Here is a 22718-nt window from a genome sequence, read left to right on the forward strand (position 1 = left end):
AACGATATCAGCAGCAGGAGGTGACGTCAAGCCACTTTCCCCTCTTGTTGACTCAATAACAAGAAAGAAAGAAGGAAAGAAAGAAAGTGACCTGAGAGAAATGCTTTGTCTTGTGCCACATCGCTCAATTTCGTTGTAGCCTATAGTTCTTCGGTCTGCTGTTCAAATGTCTTTGTCTTCTCGCCAGTGAAGTTTAACGGAAAATCTGTTTAAGTCGTTTGCGCGAGGATTTCTGTGCCGAAAAGGATCTTATGACTCTTCTTTTGACTCTTACGCGTAAACATGTTTGTTTTTTGGAGGAGCAGCAGTAATATGAGTGATTTGGTGGGTCCGGAGTATCAGGGTTGCGTGGACGGGTCTCTAATGGACGGATTCAGTGTTTTTATTCAGGGACTGTTGGCTGTTCTGGCTTTCAGCACTTTAATGTGTAAGTTTCTTTCGCTTTTTAAACCTAACCGCAAATGAAACGATGTTTCTGTGTGATGTGATGGTGTTTTCTTGTTTTTTCTGATTACGGAAATGATGTAGCACGTGGCTTGGGGTTTGTTTACAGTCTTGTTTGTTGGCTATTGTAGTATATGGAGGTACAGTGATGCGTGAAATAGTGCTGTTTTAGTTATATTTGGTAGCATGGTATTTATATGGCACTCCAAAAAAAGTATAACCAATATTTAATTTAATGAACATGTATGAAACACTATACGTAGATTAAGCCATGTTTACTGTTTAGTGTTCCCTGTAAAGGAAATAACAGCTGTAAAAATGACATTTGTTGATGTAGTTAGGTTTAATCTATCTTAATATTTAAACAAAAACTGACACATATTTAGGGTAAGCAAGATATTTACAAAAAAAAAAAAAAAAAATTTACTGTATAGAGACAATGTGATGGTTTTAATTATTCTGATTCCGCCTTAGTGTCTTGTAATCTGCTTTTTCCTTTCTTCCTGGTGCTTTTAATGCCTTCACTTTTCTCATTGTGTGCTGATTCCAGATCTGAAGTGTTTAACCTTCAAGCAATAAGGAAACTTGATGACTTTAAATCAATAGCACTGCTCGTTATAATATCTGTCAGTGACCTAAATAAACAAAACCTAGACAGCATACACACCTATCCAAACATAAACCTGGGCCCAATGAAATGTTTTTCTTTCACTCAATTTTTATACCACATTTCAGTCATCTCCATTTTTATTTTCCCAGGCATTTTATGTGGTGTCACACTCTTAAAAATAAAGGTGCTTAAAAGGTTCTTCACAACAATGCCTTTGAAGAACCATTTGTGACCCTGGACCACAAACCCAGTCATATGGGTCAATTTTTCAAAATTGAGATTTATACATCATCTGAAAACTGAATAAATAAGCTTTCCATTGATGTATGGGTTTGTTAGGATAGGACAATATTTGGCTGAGATACAACTATTTGAAAATCTGGAATCTGAGGGTGCAAAAAAAAAAATCTAAATATTGAGAAAATTGCCTTTAAAGTTGATCAAATGAAGTTCTTAGCAATGCATATTACTAATCAAGCATTAAGTTTTGATATATTTATGGTAGGAAATTTACAAAATATCTTCATGGAACATGATCTTTATTTAATATCCTAATGATTTTTGACATTAAAGCAAAATCAATAATTCTGACCCATATAGTGTATTTTTGGCTACTGCTACAAATATACCCCAGCGACTTAAAATTGGTTTAGTGGTCCAGGTTCCACAGAACCAAGAACCATTCAGTCTTTAAAGAACCCTTTTTATAATCTGAAGAACCGTCTTTCGCCACAAAGAAGCAGGTTCTTCAGATGTTAAAGGTTCTTTATGGAATCATTTAGACAAAAAAGGTTCTTCTATGGCATTGTGAAGCACCTTTATTTTTAAGAGTGTAGGATGATGGTGACTAGCATCTTTTATATTACAGTCACCTGGTAACAAATCGTACTTGTTTCAAATGGTGACGGAAAACGTTGAAATATTAGGGTATTTTAAAATGTTTATTTCTAAAGTTGGAAATGTCATAGAAATTAAAATTAAATAAAGTATTCAGTAATCACAAACTACTGGAAAAGTCGTGGAGATTAATTGCCAAAAAGGTGTAGGAACCTGGGAATCCAGTATTTTATAAACATTTGTTAATTTCTTGATTGTGGACTCGAAGTAAATATGAATTACACTCCGTTTTGTTTCCGTAATGTGGTGTATTTCTGAGTACAACAGGATATTCAGTGAGAAAATATGTAGGCCGATTTTATCAACTGGGAATTGATTGGATCATGAACAAAGCAGAGTTTGCAAAAACAACACCTAAAGATCTATTTGTTTCTTGATTGACATTATCGAGTAGCAAAGAGATGTCAGCAGAAAATGAGATTTTTTTTTCAGTTGCAAAATTTGCATGGGGAAATCTTTCGTCTGTATGTGAAATTCCCAGTTGCATGGATTCCCATTGAAATGACCGCAAAAATGCTCAAAAATGGACTTTCCAACAAACAACTCTTCTCCTATGAGGTACGAGTATTACTCAGAGATAAGATTGTTTAGCTGCGTGATAACACATGATAACAGCATTGACTCCTGTAGCTCATGTGATGCTCAGATCCCAAACTTCAAGCTTCTGTTTCCAGCTGGAGGGTTCGAGTCATGTGACCTTCCTTTCAAGTTTGGACTCTAAGGTCCAAAGTTGTTTCTTTCCCAATATCTAACCATGTCATGTGATCATTCAGTTCAAAGATACACTATAGTGGTTGCTCGGTTAATATTTGCTAATTCTGACCTAATATTCATTCAAACTGCTACTGATCATTTATAAAGTGAATGTGGTGTTGGAATGTTATTTACTTAGATTAAAACCTTGAGTAACGTGTCCCAAATATGGGGTACAGATACAAATGAGAACTCAAAACATGCAGCTTGTTGAGGAGAAGTTTCTAAGCAATCAGAATTGAGATTTTTACCTGTTGGATGATAAAATACGCCAATTTAGAGAAAATATCTGCATAGCAATCTCCCAGCATGATGGTAGTGAGTTTTGGGCCTCACATTGTTTTGCCAAAGGATGTGAAATGTAGAATTTTAATTCTTACTTAGCAAAAGCAACTTGTTTTGTTTTTTGTTGGTCATGCACTGAATAACCCCCAAAAACATGGTAAGTGACCTCTGACCTTTCTAAAGTTACACATTACCATGGATCTGTGCTGTTCCTGTTGATCATTAAACTTTTTGCTGTGTACAGAGAAAAAAAAAAGATCCTAATCTTTAGATATTATATTAGATAGGACTGGCATTTATTTACTAAGAAGTTTAGCTTACATTTTCAGCATAGATTAAGAAATTTGACCTAAAAACAAAGCCGGGAGAAGTTCTATTTGTGACATTTGTACTTTATAAACACTGTCAGAGCTCTGCTTATGCTTGTGTTTTTACTGTTTGCACTTCCTCTTTGTTATTCTGGCCACTTCCTGGCTTCTTTTTGGCTGCTTATCTTTGTTGACGTCATCACTGTTAGTTTCCTCAGACATTCAGTAATCATCCTGCTTCTGTTTGGCTGGTGATTACAGACTAACCGTTTGCATATTTGAAAAACATCCAGATATGTCTTTTAGCTTCTGTTATAGTGGGCTAGTTTGACAGATTTGGGCATTAAATGCTGTTATTCTCTCCCTTGAGAGCGCTTGTTTTGATGTACATCAGTGATAACATTATTTCAGTACTAATTTTGTTAGTGGTTTGCCTGTTTTTCCCCTCCCTCCAATTTATTTGAGTTAATTTTGGCTTATGTGTAGTAGACTATTATAAAGACAGTGGTGGGGCATTTAGGTTTAACAGAACTTTCATATTTTGAATTTACTCAAGTGCTGTAAAAATTTTTAATTTTGGTATTGGTAACATAATTAAAAAAAGGTTTTTAATGAGGCTGGAGTAGTATCTAAACCTCATAAAATTAAATTGTTTATTTTTTTGTTGTTCATTTTTACTCTTTCTTATTTTAATATTTTGTCTGTAATGAATCTGAAATGGGTCACAGCCCCTTATTAATTTTATCTATCCATCCATCCATCCATATACACGCACAGTATATTTTACCATGTGTAAAACATATTTTTGTGAAATATTTTGCTCAAAAAGGGTGGGTGCTATATTTCTGTAAAATAAATTACACTTGATTTAATGTTTTGTTAACTAACTGATACAGACAACCTTTTTATGTCATTCCTTTTAACTTGTATAACATTGGAAATTAATCAGAATGAATATTTTTATCCCGTAAGGATACATTAAATTGATTGTGGCAATGAAGACATTTACATGTTATAAAAGATTTGTATTTTTAAAAAATGTTGTTCTTTTGAACTTTCTGTGCATCAAAGAATCCTGAAAAATAAATGCATCACAAAACTAGTAAGCAGTCTAATTTTTATTTATTTTATTTTTTTATTGATGAGAATAAGAAAAGTTTATTGCGCCAAATCAGCATATTACAAATATTTCTGAAGGATCATGTGACAGTGGTAACAGGAGTAATGATACTGAATTCAGCTTTGCATTAAAGAAATGAATTACATTTTAAATATATATTAAATAGAAAATATTTATTTGAAACTGCAATAATATTTCACAATGTTACTATTTTTAATGTGTAATAAAATAATATGTCCTTACATCTTTGTTTTTACAGTGAAGAGGTTTCGTGAACCTGTTGGAATAAGAAGACCATGGAGGATCTGGTAATAATATTAAACAGTAGTTGAGAATTATGGTAAAATAAATATGCTAATTTTTTGTTGTTGTTTTCTTCAGGGTTTTTGATACGTCAAAGCAGGCCATTGGGGCTCTTTTCATGCATTTTGCCAACATTTTCTTGTCCACACTCACCAATGAAGATCCCTGTTCTCTGTGAGTCAATCATTAGCCTGATTACTTGTCAAGTGTATTGTTTTAACCCGGCATTAAACTAACCGAATGGCCCTTTTCTGTTTTTAACAGATATCTATTGAACTTCCTGTTGGATGCCACATTGGGAATGCTGGTGATCTGGGTCGGGGTGAAGGTTGTTTCCAAGATAGTGGAACATAAACAGCTAACACTGCTGATGTTTGGAGAATATGGTGAGTTACACTGATGGAAGCTGGTTATAATGGGTGAACAGTGGGGATAAGACTACTGTCAGGACTAGCAGGAAAACGTAAACACAAAATGCGAAACAAAAGAGAAACTGTTGCATCTGTTTGAGCCGTTTATTACCACCAGAAGGCGCTGTATGTTATATATTTTCAAATATGTTTGGGTAGTTTCCCCACATTTGCTTTTTCCCTCAGAGGGATTCCCTTGGTAAAACACCATAGAAAAATAAAATGACACACACACACACACACGTGTGCACAAGCATTCAAAGCAGATGGAATACGCCCATAGTTTCACAGGATTTTGGCCAAACAATTGTTCATGACTATTTTTCTGCTTAGATCACTTTTTAAATCCCTCTTCTGACTGTGTGCCATCTCCAGTTTACCGGAATGTCTTGAGGCTGATCACTTAAAAGTGCTTAGATGCTAATATCAGTGCTATTACTATGCTAAAATTACCAGCATTCATTAAGATTAAAGGGAATTACTTTTAAAGTTTTTTTTTTATATATATGGAAGAACACAAGTGCCATATAAACAAATAAATCTTTAATTAAATACATCAATATATTTTCCAATCTAGCTTTCAATAAAAAAGAATCATCATAAAAATAATGTATTTATGTAGCAGTAAATAAATGGATGTGTCTTTCACAAAATAAATAAGTGATGAAATGTCAACACATATGATAATTATGCATTAACATATATTTATATGCATATTTATTTATCGTCACATTTCATGCTTTATTTATTTATTTTTTATTTTATTAAATGTATTTAGTAATTAAATGTATTCATTTATTGGCAAATTTCATGATTTATCTATTTATTATTTTATATCGGCATTTATTTATTTATTTTTTGGACATGATTTATTTGTTTATTGAAAGGTTTGTTCATTTGTTTATTGACAGATTCCATGGTTTATTTATTTATTGGTTTACTTATTCATTAAATAAATGTATTCATTTATATATTTAATAAACAAATACATCCTTTCTCTTGATATTTTGTTTCTGGAATTTTTTTAAATATTTTTTTTACAGGTTTTTTTTTTCTTTTGTGGCTACTGATCACTTAACAACTACATAGCAATAATGTCAAGCACTTCAGAAAATGTAATAAATTGTAGTACATTTTTGAATGTCTTTTAGGTGATCCTCCTCGGATAGCGGCCTGGTTGGCTCAGTGCTCAGTGTATTTACTCATTGTTGCTCTGGAGAAAACTGTGGTCACTCTGGTGCTGCTCATTCCCGGGTGGACCAATGTAAGATAAACATGCACACACTCAAATATTCTGTTATTGTTACACAGACTCACCCCACTGGCATCATTTCCCTCTACAAAATTGAATAATACCAGCCTAGGATGGACACAACTAGAATCGGTTTTTGATCCAAATATTTTTTTGTTTGAGCAATGTATAATTCTTTTTGGAATGGTTTGCTTATTTTTTTTAATTGGTTTGGATATTTTCCTTCCTAATGCAATGACGTTCATAAGGATGACATATTCTATTTGGGCCATTGAATTTTTTCGATAAGTCAGCCCCATATATATATATATATATATATATATATATACATATATATATATATATATATATATATATATATTAATTAGATGGCTATGCATTTCTTGAAGCATTGACCGCTGGTGTGTTTATGTGTCATAGCTGGAGGAGGTGGTGCTGGACTACATTCCAAACCCACAGCTGGAGTTGGCTATCGTCATGCTGATTGTGCCTTTCATTGTCAACGTGAGTCATTCAAGAGTAATGCATGCTATCTATCTATATATCTTTATGTAATATAATACAACTTATTTCTGTAAATAAATGTGTTTCAGTCTATAATGTTCTGGGTGGTGGACAGTTTAACAATGCGAAAATACAAGAAAATGACATCTCTGGAGGGCTCACGTGACTGTCCGAAGCAAGTAGAGGTGTTGCCAAATGACAGTAATGACGAAGCTGAGGTGAGAATGTCCCAATATATGCACATTTCACTTGTAAAAACTCAGTTTTGACCAAAAGTGTAATGTAATAGTGAATTATAATTTAATCAATGTCTGAATTCACTAAAGAGCCTCACTTTATTGCTATCACACTATTAAACTGTAATATACAGTGAAATGTAAGCAAAGCACATTTCTAAGCCAGTTTTAAAGTGGTGTTGCCAGTGTTGTGAGGTTTAGTGTGTATGCTTATAGAAGCTCAATAATTGCTGCTTGACTAATTACTATTTGCCATTTACAGTAGATGATGCTTTTGACTTACAGTTCACTTTATACAGAGACATTTATACAGTTACATTGTGTAAAACGTAGCTCACAATAGTGTGCTGTAAAAAAATATTTTGGTATATGACAGCCTGGATACCGTACATTTTATTTGTAAGTTATTTTAATGGTCAGATTTGGAAGAAATACAATGGTTCTTTAAAGTAATAAATGTTTTACTCATGGGTCACTTCTCGCAAGATTCAAAGTGAAGTGTGTCATTTCTGTGGTACCAAAGAGAATTCCAAAAGCTTTCATAATGTCATGTGCAATCCCTAGGATGTTCTTTATCCTGGGTTTAACAAATCAATGTTGAGATCCAGGAACAAATGAGTCAGTAAAAATTCCTTAACTTGATCCTGATGACCCTGTTCCCATGTCTGTCCCTCAAGACATTTCATCCAAGTTTGAATTAATTTAGTGGCTAATTTCAGGTTTGTAGCATGAAGTAGGAAAACAACAAACAAAGGTAATGCAAATAATAAAATGCAGTTAACCATATAATTGTGTGTAGTTAGAATGCCACGAATTTACCAAATTTTACAATGGAGGAGAAGCACATTTTATGTTATTGACCTCATAAAGCATGTACCCATTCACACTCAATGATATGTTTGTGTAAACTTATCACTTGGTAGAAATTATCCAAATTAGACAGAATTTAGACTTGACCTCTTCCTCAGAAATCATAAGAAATACACAAAACAAAATGGAATATGTCCCAAACTATATAAAATACAAATTAAAATGGTCAGACATTTTGAATGGCATGTACATAATTCAGCATTATTTTCTCATTCAGCCTATGTTACATTGATAATTTTCCCTATGATTGAGCGTATGCAGTTTATGGTATAATATGAATAAATCAAAATGTTTGATTCTACAAACCACTTGAGGTCCAATGTACAATCTGGGTCCTGAGGCAAAGCTATTTAAAACCCACTGCGGACTAATTCAATTTTTAATTAGCTTGGCTTATTCTTGCATATGATTTAAAATGAAATGTGCCAGCTGAAATGAATGTTGTGTTTCTTTGGTTCTATATGAATAGTTTGATTATGTGTTTGTGTATTGTAGTCTTCTTCTTGAATGGTGGGATTGTGCTGTATGAATGTGATTACAAGAAAGATATTTTTTTAATATTTGCATCATTTGACCAAAGACCTTTCCAAAGTCCGGGTGGCCTCTAGGGTCAAATGGTCTCCATTTGTTGGGCAATACAGAGTCTTTCCCTCTTCTTCTCTTTTATTTTTTCTCATCCCTCTTTCGCTCACTCCTCCAGCTGTGGAAGTGTGCCAGCTGCTCACAAATCATCCATTTATTCAGCAGGAGCAGTGACATTTGAAACATGTTTCCATAAACTCATGCTATAGAGAATGAACCCAAATCTGTGGACAAGTGTGTTTGATGAGTGCCGATATGAACGAGAACTGGTCTAGTGTCAGTCTTCTGCTGAATCCATGCTTCTGGGCTTGTGGTTTTATAATCAGTAGATTTACGCAACTATAAAGTGATCCAGCTCACATGAACGGGAAAACAATCATGTGTAAAATCTGGCCAGGCTCTTCAGCTGACCTCAAACTGTGTTTATATGTTTGTGTAGGTGCTGCTAAAGGAAGATGAAGATGATGCTACAGTGTGTTCTGAACAGGAAGAGCACATCTCAACAGAAGAGGTGTTAATACAAGTCTGTATGGAAGTTTAAAACAAACGTTGTTCCTAGACCTAGTGAGCTGCCTCGATGTTTAATTCCTACATAGGCAGATACCTTCCAAATTGAAATGGAAACTCTTATGGGACACTCTAATTAGACTTAAACTTAGCACAACTCAGAACTTTTCCTGTTAAGTACACACTAGAGATGGGACTCAGTTGATATCAATAGATTTTGGCGTTAGCATGTTGCTAAGCTAACAACACAATACCATAAACTGTAAAAAAAGAAGGACGATGCGTCTCCACTTCCTTCCACTATGGAAAAGTGAAGCCAAAACATCTAAGTATGGCCGCTGTCATCTTGCGAAAATGACGTCACTTGGAGACAGAGTCTGCGCAGTAGTGATCAAAGTCCCACCCAAACTCCTGCACACCTAATCACACAATCGCATTTTTGTTATTTTGTGACTTAAGAGTTAAGTTTGTTAACATTAAGAGTGATAAGAGTTACCTAAAAAGATGGAAACCATCTTTGGGAAAATTAAATGTATTGAATAAATCAAATTAAATTAATTCGATAATTTAGTTTTACTCATGTCCCATTCGTTTACATGGAGAGGGGGCGGGGTTTATGACCTATACTGTAGCCAGCCACCAGATGGTGATCAAAACGTTTTGGCTTCACTTTTCAGGTCGAGTGCGGCACACTTGCACAATACTCAATACTTGACACGATACTAAGTATGTAAAATTGTCAGTGTTTAGTTAGATTGATAGATAGTTTTTAGAATTAAATTAGATATGTTTATCATCAACATTTCGTTTATGAAATTTCTATGCTAGTATGGGTTTGGAACAGCCTTCTTGTTGTGCCAATGATGCTTTAAATGGCGCTTTTCATGGGAGTACGCTTGGGAGAGTAGATTTACAACTGATTCCAATTGAGGGGTGTTTACACAACAACATTTTCAATTAAAAATGAAAAACTTTTTATGTATCGTGGCTGTTCATTTACATGATAATAGTGCTTTGGGAGTCTGAAAACTGACAATTTCTGCAATTGCCTTCTCCGAGAAAATAAACCCATGCGATGCTGCCAAGTATTTTAGTATTAAATTCTGTTTTGGCTAACATGAAGATACATTCCCAGAACATTCTGATAGCAGCTGTTAGAGGGACAGTCCTGTAGGCAGCTCTCTAGATTCTCAGCTGGGAAATTTTAACATTTTAAGCAGACACATGCAGTTTGACATGCTATACTTCATGTAAAACTGCATTTTGCTTATACTCTTATAATTGTTATGCTTGCAGAAATGTGAGCTCATTTTAATTGAGATACTATATGGAATATTTGTCCTTTTAAAAATGAATGTCAGGCTTTTAGAATTCAAAAATGTGATATAAACTGGTCACCATTTGACAAGTTACAGCATCTAAGTTACATATTTTGCTTTAATTATACATTTATATAAACTTCAACCTAAAGTCTTGATGTTGAAAAATAATTGTTCAGTAAGAGCAACAGTTTTATGAATATATGTATGTATGTTAATGTATAAGCAGACAAGATAATTATTAGCATACGAGTTATTAAAGGGAAACATTATCCTCCTTCCTCATCCTTTAAAGTTCATACTTCTAAGAAGTTAATTAAAAGAAGGAAAGAAATGGAGAGAGATGAGAGAGGAGGTCTAGTGTTTCTCCTGATTACAGACATTCAGACTTTTAATTTGTAGTCTAAACAAGTCATGTCACTACCTGTGATGAACGCCTCGCTGTAAATACACTACAATCATGTTTCCAGCTCTGATGCATATTAGAATATTTCTGAAAGATGTGCTCAAGAAACAAGTTTTATGTAAAACGATTTGTAAATATTCAGTATTAAGTGAAAGACCAGATTATCTTTGTGTTTAAACATTGTAGTGTTGTTTTTTTATGAATGTTTTTGTATTTTTACACATCATGCACTAGTTCTGAATTACAATTTAATATAACTGATGTATAAAATATATAACATGATGTAAAGTAACTATAAACTTTGGGATTTCAGCTGTTAAATTATATTGATTTCTTCAAAATTGTAGCAATGTCAACATGCACGTGCAATTCCTTCAACACGAGGAAACATCTTGTTGAAAAATGTTGACTTGATGCCTTATTTGGATGAAAACTAATAAAACTACAGTTTGAGTGACTTAAACATAAGTTGTGAAGTGCTATAAAATATTGCTTGTAATATAAAGAACTAATTTTGTAGCAGAAAGTTACTTAGAATTAGATGATTTTTTTAGGAAGATTTGTGTTCTTAATGCATTTTTATGTACTAAATATTTTATAAAAGTAATAATGCACTTGGCACCATTTTGCTTAATTTGAACCATAGGGTCATTGTGTAGATACACTTTAAAAAATGTTCACTATCAGTTAGTAGGGTCTCCACGCCTTTTATGTGAAGTATATTAATAACCACAGCCAACAAAGTCCTGTGTGACAAAGGGGCTCTAAGAGGTAGCAAACTTAGGTAAGAACACCTGGAAGGGGTGGGTCCTGAAACCATTTGACCCCAGTCTGATGACAGGGGCAAAACAGGTCACACTCAACCAGACATTAGTCAAGTCAGTTAGAATTTCTCAGCTGTTATGGATATAACACGCACAAAAAGAAAAAGGTACAAAAGCTGTCACTGGGACAGTACCCTTTCAAAATGTACCATTTAGGTACTAATATACGCTACTAATATACACCCTTTAGGGGTAAATAAGGTACAAAGGTGTATCTTTTGAAAGGGTAATTCTGTCTGATAAGATGATTATTTCTATGTTTTGCATAACCAATAAACGGCAGATATTTAAAACATTAAATTCAGAGCTATTTTTACTATTTAAAAAAATTATCACCATATAGTCAGACTACAATATTGACAAAATAAGTATGGATACAGTGAAAATTGTTTTGTCAAATTGAATGATATTGAATAAATATCTGCTGAAATAATGAATAATGACCAATATATGGTATGACCAATATTGTACCGATATATCATACAGCCCTGACAATAATTATTTTCCTTTTTTTAATCTTAATTTATTGAACTGAAGCTGAATTATAATTTAAATACAGTACATTTTTTAATTTACATCTATCTGATTGGTGGATTATGGGTAGTGTAGTACTTTTTCTGAGAATTCAACAATAAAACCGATTGGTTTTAGAATTAAAATTAGAAGCATATTTCATCACTTAATCTCAGAGGTCATGGTAGTTTTGTCTAACTTCATAAAAATAATTTTTCTCTTCAAAGATTTATACTTCTTTATCCTTTACTTGTGTTATTTACCAGAAAGAAGACAGCCTATTGTTAATATTTAATTTACTAGTACAAAATGTTTTCCAAAAACAGTCTTATTATATTAACTAAAATATATATATATATTTGTAGATGACTACAATAATAACAGTAAAGTAACACGTTCAGACATTACTGAATATAAATCATGTAGTTAAAATACTGCTTATGGGTTTTTGTGAACATATCTGGGTCATGACCCATCAGTCCAGTAGAATTATTGTGTGTGTGTGTGTCTCAGTAGTGTGTGTTGGTTCCATTAGCCCCGTCTCCTGTGTCAAACAGATGTGACACAACGTAATCACTGTATTGTCCGTCAATCAGTTTAGCCGCATTATTTTTGGCAAACCAGCAGTCAACAGTCTGCTTTCCAGAGTAGATGTGCCTGCTCTTCTTTATGACAGTGACAGTGCGATCCTTCAGCTTCAAAGCAGGGTAACTTGTTAGAGTGATATTTTTCCCTAGTGTTTCCTGTGTGCTGTTTACTCCGGCCACGCTGAAATTTCCAGGAAGCTGCGTCAATCCAATGTCTTCATAAAGGAACTGGCCTGTAAGTACAAAAATGTATCTCTCAGTTAATATTTAGAAATTGCAATTTGCATTTGTAGATCTGTCCCAAAGCCTACTGTGCTGCCTACTGCCTACATTTAGGTTTCATGTGCATGATTGTGGAGAAAACATGGCCAAAATTTACCACAGCAAACTTTCTGAGAAAGTCCATCCAAGATGGCCGACAAAGTGAGAGAAATGTGGCTTATAAATAAATAAAAATTTTCATTCAGTACTGAAAAGTATCAGAAAAAAAGTTGAACCTCATTATAGAGGACTTTTTATTTAAAATTCGGCGTACTGTTTATTTTTTTACGACAAGAGCATTACAATGTTAGCTTAGCAACATGCTAACATCAAACTTTACACATTAAAGACAGTCAGGTTTAAAATAACTAAAGTTTAAAGTAACTAAAAATACCATTCATTTTCTCCCTGGGGGAACTGATTAACCCATAGACATACTGTGAGCTTCGAGGTTGTTAATCAATGGTTTATGCTTCTGTTAAAGCGGTCAGCATGCTTTTTCTTTTTTCTTTTTAACAGTGGAATTCCTGGTGAAAAACAACATTCCCCATGATTCTGTAAAGAAATCTCCACCAATCAGTGCAAGGATGGTTTTCCTGCTAAGACAGAACACGAAATCAATCACCCTCCAATAAAACTCACTAATCTGGAGAGAAGATCTCAAGAAAGAGCAAAGGACACCACCTTGCCCAAAAGTCTCTCCTTGCTTATTTAGGAGTCCACCTCTCCGCTTTCCCTCTCCCCCTCTACCAGGCTCAAGTCCCTGAAAGCTCACTAAGAATGTCAATATACCACATGGATCTTTTCCCCTTTCATGTTTGTTAACATTTTAAATGTCAGTTGGTTAAATGGATTCACAGCAATCACTTAAACTATCTGTAAGATTGAAATCGTTGAAGAATTCTGTTCTGCTATTGAGACGCGTGTCTCTCACAAGGTCTCTGGTGATAATGTTTTCCTATCTATTCTGTAACATGAAAACACCCCTGCACGTTGTGTGTGAGTCCCTGCTGATGCGAGAGCCAATCAGGTCCCTGCTGAATGAATAATTAAAAGTGTGGGATGTCCAGAATAATCAAACATCTAAATCAGGCCACAACTAATCTTATGATCAGCCGTTAATCTGTAAAATAATCAAATTTACAATCTCCAATTGAGTCATGGAGCTACAATAAAATTTAAACTCAATCTTAATAAGTCAGGTTATTAAGTAAGTTCTAATTATTAACTTTGTAGAAGCGAAAATAAACGACGTGCAAGCGCCTTCACCCATGCTGATGGGTTCCGTTGTCAGGCCAATGGGTGTGTGTGTGTGTGTGTATATATATATATATATATATATATATATATATATATATATATATATATATATATATATATATATATATAAATTATAGACTGATCATTTCTTTGTCAGTGGGCAAACGTACAAAATCAGCGGGGGATCAAATATTTTTTTCCCCACTGTGATTTTGTACGTTTGCCCACTGACAAAGAAATGATCAGTCTATAATTTTAATGGTAGGTTTATTTGAACAGTGAGACACAGAATAACATCAAAAAATCCAGAAAAACGCATTTCAAAAAAGTTATAAATTGATTTGCATTTTAATGAGTCAAATAACTATTTGATCCCTATCAATCAGCAAGATTTCTGGCTCCCAGGTGTCTTTTATACAGGTAAGGAGCTGAGCTTAGGAACACTCTCTTAAAGGGAGTGCTCCTAGTCTCCGTTTGTCACCTGTTTAAAAGACAACCTGTCCACAAGAGCACTCAATCAATCAGATTCCAAACTCTCCACCATGGCCAAGACCAAAGATCTGTCCAAGGATGTCAGGGACAAGACAATAGACCTACACGAGACTGGAATGGGCTACAAGACCATCGTCAAGCAGCTTGATGAGAAGGTGACAACAGTTGGTGTGATTATTCGCAAATGGAAGAAATACAAAATAACTGTCAATCTCCCTTGGTCAAGGACTCCATGCAAGATCTCACCTCGTGGAGTTTTAGTGATCATGAGAACGATGAGGAATCAGCCCAGAACTACACAGGAGGATCTTGTCAATGATCTCAAGGCAGCTGGGACCATAGTCACCAAGATAACAATTGGTAACACACTACTCCGTGAAGAACTGAAATTCTGCAGCACCCACAAGGTCCCCCTGCTCAAGAAAGCACATGTACAGGCCCATCTGAAGTTTGCCAATGAACATCTGAATGATTAAAAGGGGAACTGGGTGAAAGTGTTATGGTCAGATGAGACCAAAATCCAGTTCTTTGGCATCAACCCAACTCACCTTGTTTGGAGGAGGAGGAATGCTGCCTATGACCCCAAGAACACCATCCCCACCGTCAAACATGGAGGTGGAAACATTATGCTTTGGGAGTGTTTTTCTGCTAAGGGGACAGGACAACTGCACCGCATCAAAGGGACGATGGACCGGTCCATGTGCCATCAGGGCCAGGGCAATGAAGCCATCCAGGGCATTGAAAATGGGTATTCCAGCATGACAATGACCCAAAACACACAGCCAAGGCAAGAAAGGAGTGGCTAAAGAAGAAGCACATTAAGGTCCTGAAGTGGCCTAGCCAGTCTCCAGACCTTAATCCCATAGAAACTCTGTGGAGGGAGCTGAAGGTTCGAGTTGCCAGTTTTACCAAATAAAAAGAAGAGCACTTTTAGAGTTCATCCCACTCATTGATGTGAGCATAAGTATTGGGACAGGTGAACTTAAGGCAGATATAAAAGATTAAAAGCTATTATTTAGTTGCAGATCCCTTGCGCACAATCACAGCAGTGAGTCTGGGACCCATAGACATCACCAGACTCTTGGTCTCATCCTTTGAAATACTTTTCTCAGCCTTTAATTCAGCCAATTCCAATTGTTGCTTGTTTTGGGGAGTTTCTGCCTTTACTGTCCTCTCCAGCTGGTGAAATTGATGTTCAATCAGATTTAAATCTGGAGATTGACTTGGGCAATCTAAGACTTTCCATTTCTTTGCCCTTATAAATCCTTGACTGAACTGACAGGGTGTTTTGGGTCATTGTCCTGATGCAATATGAAGCACTTCCCAATGAATCTGGAGGCATTTTCTTGAATATTGGTGGGCAAGATGGTTTTATACCCTTCCAAATTCATTCTGCTACTGTCATCATACATTAAGTCATCAGTAAAGTTGAGAGGGCCTGTTCCAGAGGCAGCCATACATGCTCATGCCATGACATCACCTCCACCATGCTTTACAGATGAGGCTGTATGCTTGGGATCATTTGCAGTTCCCTTTTTTCTCCACACTTTTGCTTTCCCATCACTTAGATAAAGGTTCATCTTTGTGCTTTTTTGCAAACTCTAATCTTGCCTTTCTATTTTTGGTGCTGGTCAGAGGTTTGCATCTAGCTGTGTAGCATCTGTAATTCTGTGTCAAAGTCTCCTGAGGACAGTAGATTGTCAGAGCATCACCCCAGCTTTCTGGAAGTTGTTGGTGATTTTACAGACACGTCTTTTAGGGTTCATTTTCACAGCTTTTATGATTTGTCTGTCATCAGCTACTGTTGTTTTCTCAGCCGATCAGGTAACTATGAATATGATGTTGGTTGCTGGTGGTTTCCAAACTCTTGATTTCTCCATACCCTTTGTTATTGCTATAGCTCTAATTGACTTCATCTTTTCTTTTAGCTTCCAAATTGCTTACTTTTATCTCAAAGTTAGCTCCCTCATCTTCATCCTGGTTTGTGTGTATCATCATTGATTGCAGGATTCAGAATACAGAAGTAATGGATATAACTGATACGACACATTCCCTGCTTTTAATATCTGAAGAATTAATGCAGCAGGACACAGCTGATCACTTAGAAAGACCTGTGAGGCAACTGACCCAATACTTATGCTCACATCAGATAGAGGGATGAAACTCTAAAAGTGCTGAACTTCTTAGCTGGTAAAACATCTATGTGTTGAATCACCCAATAATAAAATGTGACATTCTGTAGTTTTGTCTCATATTCATCTTTTAATCATATTTGTAAATGTCTTGACTCCACAGCCAACAGAGCAATTTTGTCTTTACTGTTCCAATACTTTTGGAGGGCACTGTATGCATATATATATATATATATATATATATATATATATATGTATGTATGTATGTATGTATGTATGTGTGTGTGTGTGTGTGTGTGTGTGTGTGTGTGTGTGTGTGTGTGTGTGTGTGTGTGTATAGCCCTAGTGTTTCACTTGTTTCTTTGTCAGGACGTTGATCGTAATAGTTGCCATTCTGTCTAAGTATTGTTCTTGGTTCTCAGTATTTCTTGTTCTTTACTTATTTTGTTACTTAAAGGCAGGGTAGATGATTTGGTTCAAAAACATTTTTTGTTATGATGGTTGAACGTCTCTTCACAACCTGATAGCAATCTTGAAGTAGATTAGACTAAATAGACTAATCTTTTGTTATCCTTGCAGGTCAGTAATGCAATAATTATTGTGGGGCAAATGAATTGGAATTTTAATTTAATAATAAAAGTAACTTCATAATAATAATAGGCCTAATAAAATAAGAATATAACAGGCCTAGATTAACTGGAAATGCCAAATCCTCTTAATATTGCCAATAATTTATATTTTTGGCAATATCTCTGGCTATCGTTGATACAAGATCATCAACGCAACCCAGCGAGGGGAGGTTATCGCACTGGGCAAACAGCAAGTTGCTCGTTACATTTTTTTGGGTTGCCTTGTTGAGTGCAATGGCACTGAGAACATATACCCCCGGTTTCACAGACAAGGCTTAAGCCTCGTCCTAGACTAAAATGAAATTCTGAGCTGTTTCAACTGAAAGAAACTTGCACTGACTGATCTTAAAATATATCAGTGCCTTTGTTTTGTCTCAAGATGCACACCAGTAATGTTTTTTCCTAAGGAACATTTATAAAAATTACTAAAATGTCTTAATTGAACTATGGCCTAATCCTGGCTTAAGCTAAACCCTGTCTATGAAACTGGGTCTATACTTCACACACTTAAAGCTCTTTTATTTTCCAAATGTAATAGGATTAGTCCAACAAATCATTCGGGTTGTAATGTGTACCGAACGAGTACCGAATACTTGTATTTTTACATACCTAGTGGAAGGCATAGGACCATAAAATGGTCATCCAATCATATCCCTTGGTCCGAGGGCTACTGTAGGCTGTCCTACCTGCCTGTCAACGTATGTATTTGCATACCTCTGTGCACCCTGTTTGCAGAGACTTGATACGTCATCAGCGCAATCCAGCAAGAATGAAAGGTGCTATTACTGTAATATTGTAATGTTTCCTCACCTGTTAATGAGACTTGACAGTGTTGCATTTAACCTCCACCAACGCCATCTCGCATCGTATCGTTGGTTAGTCTCTGGTCTACCTGTGTGTGTTCATGTGTTCTGGAGGAGGCGTGGCTTTGCAGAGTGATTTGCAGCGAGGGTGGGATCTTACTTTCAAAGCTAGCGTGCTATTGCCAGTCTTTCCGAAATCGCCTATACTCTACCTTTAATTAAACTCCCTGGATATAGATCAACTCTGCTTGTTTTCTCAAGTTTCAGCAACATTACAACTAGATTTTAAAACGTGTATGCATGCTTACTGCTTACCTAGCAACCCATGCGTATCCTTGCTCAATCCTTTGCTGTTAGTGATGTAAAACCCCAGGTGATCCCGCTGATAGGGTGCTGGGTTTTTGTAATGGTGGAATAAGATGACAAACTGGATAGTTCCTTGGATGGTCACTGTCAGGTTTGTGTTAGCAATAATGACCACAGCCAGGTTTGCGGTTTTGATGGAAATGCTGGAGCTGGATGGAAGGATCATCCGGTCCCGGTCGTCCAGTATGACCTTCTGTGGGGTCACTTCAATGTAAGAGCGGCGTGGTTTATCGGCCACTATAGATATGGTGCTGAAATATGTCCTCTGTTCTTTATGACTGCCAGCTGGAGCGGGCGCACCAATTAGTGCTCCATTCACAGTCACACCTAATGGCAACAAATACATATATTAATGTAAAGATTCCATGTTATAAAAATGTTAAATATTAATACAATTGTATGAATATAAAGTAAAACTATAATATGAGATGACAGTTTACACAATTAAAAAAATTATAACAACAAATATTAAATATCAGTAAAAATATTCTAAATATTAAATGTAAAAAAAATCTTAAAGGGATAGTTGGGAATGCAAAAATGAAGTAGTTCCAAACATGTATAAATGTGTTTCAGCTGTTGACCAACAAAGAAACATTTTGATGAATGTTGGTAACCAAACAGTTGCAGGTAGCCATTGACTTCCATAGTATGGGGAAAAAAAATAGTATGGAAGTAAATGGCTACTGTCAACTCTTTGAGTACCAACATTCTTCTAAATATCTTCTTTTGTGTTCAGCATAATAAAGAAATTCTGACAGGTTTGGAACAACTTAAGGTTGCATAAATGACATTTTCTTTTTTTGGTGAACTATGCCTTTACATTTTCCAAGAATTAAGTCACTAATCTCAAATAGCAAAAAGTGAAAAAGCAAAGGATGTGACATGTGGCCAAGTATGGTGTCCCATACTTGGAATTTGTACTGTGCGTTTAACCCATCCAAGTGCATACACATAGCAGTGAGAAGTGAACAAACACACACGCGCATGGAGCAGTGGGCAGCCAATGCTGCAGCGCCCGGGGAGCAGTTGGGGATTCGGTGCCTTGCTCAAAGGTCTCACCTATTTATTCACCAGGTTATTCACTTCACCCACCCACAATTCCTGCCGGTCTTGAGACTCGAACCTTCGAATTACAAGGCCACGACTGCCCCAAAGTATAGTTGAATACTAATAAAATACTGTGTAAATACTTCCTAAAAAGTGTGTTTCAGTTGTTTACCTGAGTGTTTATGGTCAGTCACCAGTCTGAGAATGTGTCCTGGCTCCCCATTAATATTGAAACACATTGTCAGTTTACTGTGAGGAACCTCCACCACAAAATGAGGGTCGCCATCAGCTAAAGACAGATTGGAAGATAATGAATGAGACAGAAAATATAATTTAATCCATTTTGACTTGAATATGGACCATTTGTAGAACATTGTGTGAATATAATGTGCTTTTTTCTAATATATATATATATATATATATATATATTTGTACTTTAAAGTTGTGGTTACTTGACTTTATTGCATGCAAGTAAATCATATTATGCAAGCTCGTCGGTTATGTGCAACCTGAACAAACCCTGTGAGTTCTCACATTTATCAAGTCTGATGTGTGGTTCTCCTTATGCAACATTTTATATTAGAGCACAAATCATGCCAACTGAAAAATGGCTTTTCAAAGATTCAACTCAAATGGAGGCCAAGTTTTATTCATCTGATACATGCATCTAACAGATTTCCTCCGTTCAAAAAGATTATTTGCGAATACTGTAAACTGTGTATACTTTAACCCCTCATGCACAAATACTGACTTAGAATGTATTCCAATGTTTTGTGCATATCAAACACACTAACATTATTGCTCCATTATATTAATGGTTGCCAGGGTGTTGCTATGCAGTGTTTTAATGCATTTTTTTTGCATGAGGTTGCTATGGTGTTTCTAGTGTGGCTGCTTACTGTTTGTTTTGTTTTCTAGTTTTGTTTCATTTTGACTCGTTTTACATCTTGTTAGCATTACTTGCACTGTTTACTTTTTTCTTTTACTTTTATTTGTCAATATCACTATATTTTCTTTTTTGTTTTTAGTCACAGTTTGTTTCGTTATTGTTTGGCAATAGCGTGTGTGTTGTTATGCAGCTGTTTGTTTGTTTTGCATTTTGTTTTGTTAGCATTAGTGGCACTTTTTCTTTTATTTTTTCACTTTTTTCTTTTACTTTTATTTATCAATATCACTATATTTTCTTTTTTGTTTTTAGTCACTGTTGTGTTGATCCTCTGGCATTATTTTGCGATGCTATGCAGCTGTTTATTTGTTTAACATTTTGTTTTGTTAGCATTAGTGGCACATTTTACTTCTTTTTTTTCACTTTTTTCTTTAACGTTTAATTATCAATATCACTATCTTTTCTTTTTCTTTTTTTGGTCACTGCTTGTATTGTTTGTATTGATTCTTTGGCAGTATTGTGCGTGTAACAATCATGCCAATAAAGTATTTTGAAATTGTAAATAAAATGAATAAGGATGCACAATTTGAGGCTTAATTCATATCATAGTACTAAGAGTAAGCAATGAGTTATGCACTGATGCTTTGAATACTGAAGGGGTTTGTTAAAATCTTGCCTTTTTCCAATCAACCCCCAAAGACAGGCATGTGAATTACAGCCCATCCACAACTGTCAGTAGCAATTAACTGTGCTCTGATGAGGTCCCTTTACCTGAACAGAACAAATTACAAGCCGCCCAGTCGATGTGAACAGACACTACTGCCACTTTCAACTACTCTCACTCACATTCGCACTGAGATGCAAAGCAGATGTAGAAAAATGGAGAAATACCGGATGTTTTGGATAAGGTGACAGACTTTTTGGCTGGTTTGCTGACGCCACCTGGAGATAAATGGAAAACAGTGAAATCGTCATGGATTGTTTGAGTCACCTTAATATTTTCAAGACCGATTGTGTAATGACAATCATAATGATCCTAAATCTGATCTAAAACAAATGTTTTACTTTCTGTCCAATTTAAATAAACACACTTGTTGCCTTGGAGACTGCAGAAATCGGCTTGGGCGGTTGATTTTTGTGCAGGCTCTGGGGTGTTTGACTGTTGTTGTCTTCTGACAGCTGATTGGATGACTCAGCAGGGGGCGGAGCCTCGGTAGCCTCTGCCTCTTTCTGTGTCTGTGCTAAAGTTCCATCGGCCAGCACTTGTGGCTTCTCCACTATCATTTGGGTGAGTGGCGTGAGGAAATTATACGTTAACGAAAGATTTGTAGCGTGTTGCGTGTAATTTTCTCGCTCTGCGCTCGTCTGGCTGCGCAGTCGTCCTTTTAGCCCATCTTGAACACTCAGGTATCCCCACAGTCGTTCCACATAACCGTTTGCGTTCGGACCTGCCTCTGCTTCTGATAGCCGCCGTTCGGTCTCCTGCTCTCGCTCATGTATTGACACGTCTTTCTCCAGCACGATGCTTCGCTCACTGTTGCTGGCAGTAACCTGAACGTGCAGCGAGTCTGAGCTGCGATTGGTCAGTTTTCCGGCTACAACGAGCTCAGAGCCGTTGAAGTAGTTTGTGAAAAGGTTCTGGGTGATGTATTCCACAGCATCCTCAGAGTATTCCACCCGGATGTCAGATAACAGCGGAGTGCCAATCTCATCATAGAAGCTATAGAGAAATAGTAGGTGAAAGATAGACAGGAAAGAGAGGAGAAAAGGAATAACAAGGTCACAATGGTAACACTGTTGCTTCAGATTGTGGGTTAATAAGTTATGTATTCTTTACCTTAAACTTGTTGAACTTTTAGAGTGGGGCCCATTTGTTAAGCCTTGTGTAAAGATTTGTCTTCCAATGGCGACTTTTGACCTTTAACCTTGCCTTTTTTTGTCACCAAACACCACACATGCTAACATACTTGCCTCATATTATTAATAGTTGCCAGGGTGTTGCTGTGCAGTTGATGTTCTAGTGCATTTCTATATGGTTGTTAAGGTGTTCTGAGAGGTTGCTATGGTGTTGCTAGATGGTTTCTAGGGTGCTTACAAAATAGCCAACTT

The 22718-nt window shown here is 35.9% G+C and overlaps 2 protein-coding genes across 4 annotated transcripts in view; one reads left to right on the top strand and one right to left on the bottom strand.

Moving 5' to 3' along the window:
- On the top strand, nt 1-14183 carry LOC306858675 (store-operated calcium entry regulator STIMATE-like). 2 transcript variants are annotated; one of them, XM_079399309.1, is made up of 9 exons: nt 47-427; nt 4677-4725; nt 4799-4894; nt 4985-5106; nt 6282-6394; nt 6803-6886; nt 6976-7104; nt 9014-9085; nt 13511-14183. In XM_079399309.1, the coding sequence occupies exons 1-9, from the start codon at nt 283-285 to the stop codon at nt 13523-13525; spliced, it is 825 nt and encodes a 274-aa protein (XP_079255435.1). In that variant the 5' UTR covers nt 47-282; the 3' UTR covers nt 13526-14183. The 2 variants fall into 2 exon arrangements, with proteins under 2 accessions (XP_079255434.1, XP_079255435.1); XM_079399308.1 differs by lacking the exon at nt 13511-14183 and having other exon boundaries at nt 1-427; nt 9014-11426.
- LOC306858674 (inter-alpha-trypsin inhibitor heavy chain H5-like) overlaps nt 11929-22718 on the bottom strand; it is a 16598-nt gene continuing 5808 nt past the window's right edge. For both annotated transcript variants that reach the window (XM_079399306.1, XM_079399307.1), the window contains exons 10-14: nt 21701-22329; nt 21501-21551; nt 19896-20012; nt 18623-19000; nt 11929-12963 (exon numbers count right to left, since the gene is read on the bottom strand). In XM_079399306.1, the coding sequence (XP_079255432.1) occupies nt 12653-12963; nt 18623-19000; nt 19896-20012; nt 21501-21551; nt 21701-22329 (1486 nt within the window). In that variant the 3' untranslated portion in view covers nt 11929-12652. The remainder of the gene's footprint in view (nt 12964-18622; nt 19001-19895; nt 20013-21500; nt 21552-21700; nt 22330-22718) is intronic.

Source organism: Barbus barbus (genome assembly GCF_936440315.1).
Source record: "Barbus barbus genome assembly, chromosome: 39".
NCBI lineage: Eukaryota > Metazoa > Chordata > Actinopteri > Cypriniformes > Cyprinidae > Barbus > Barbus barbus.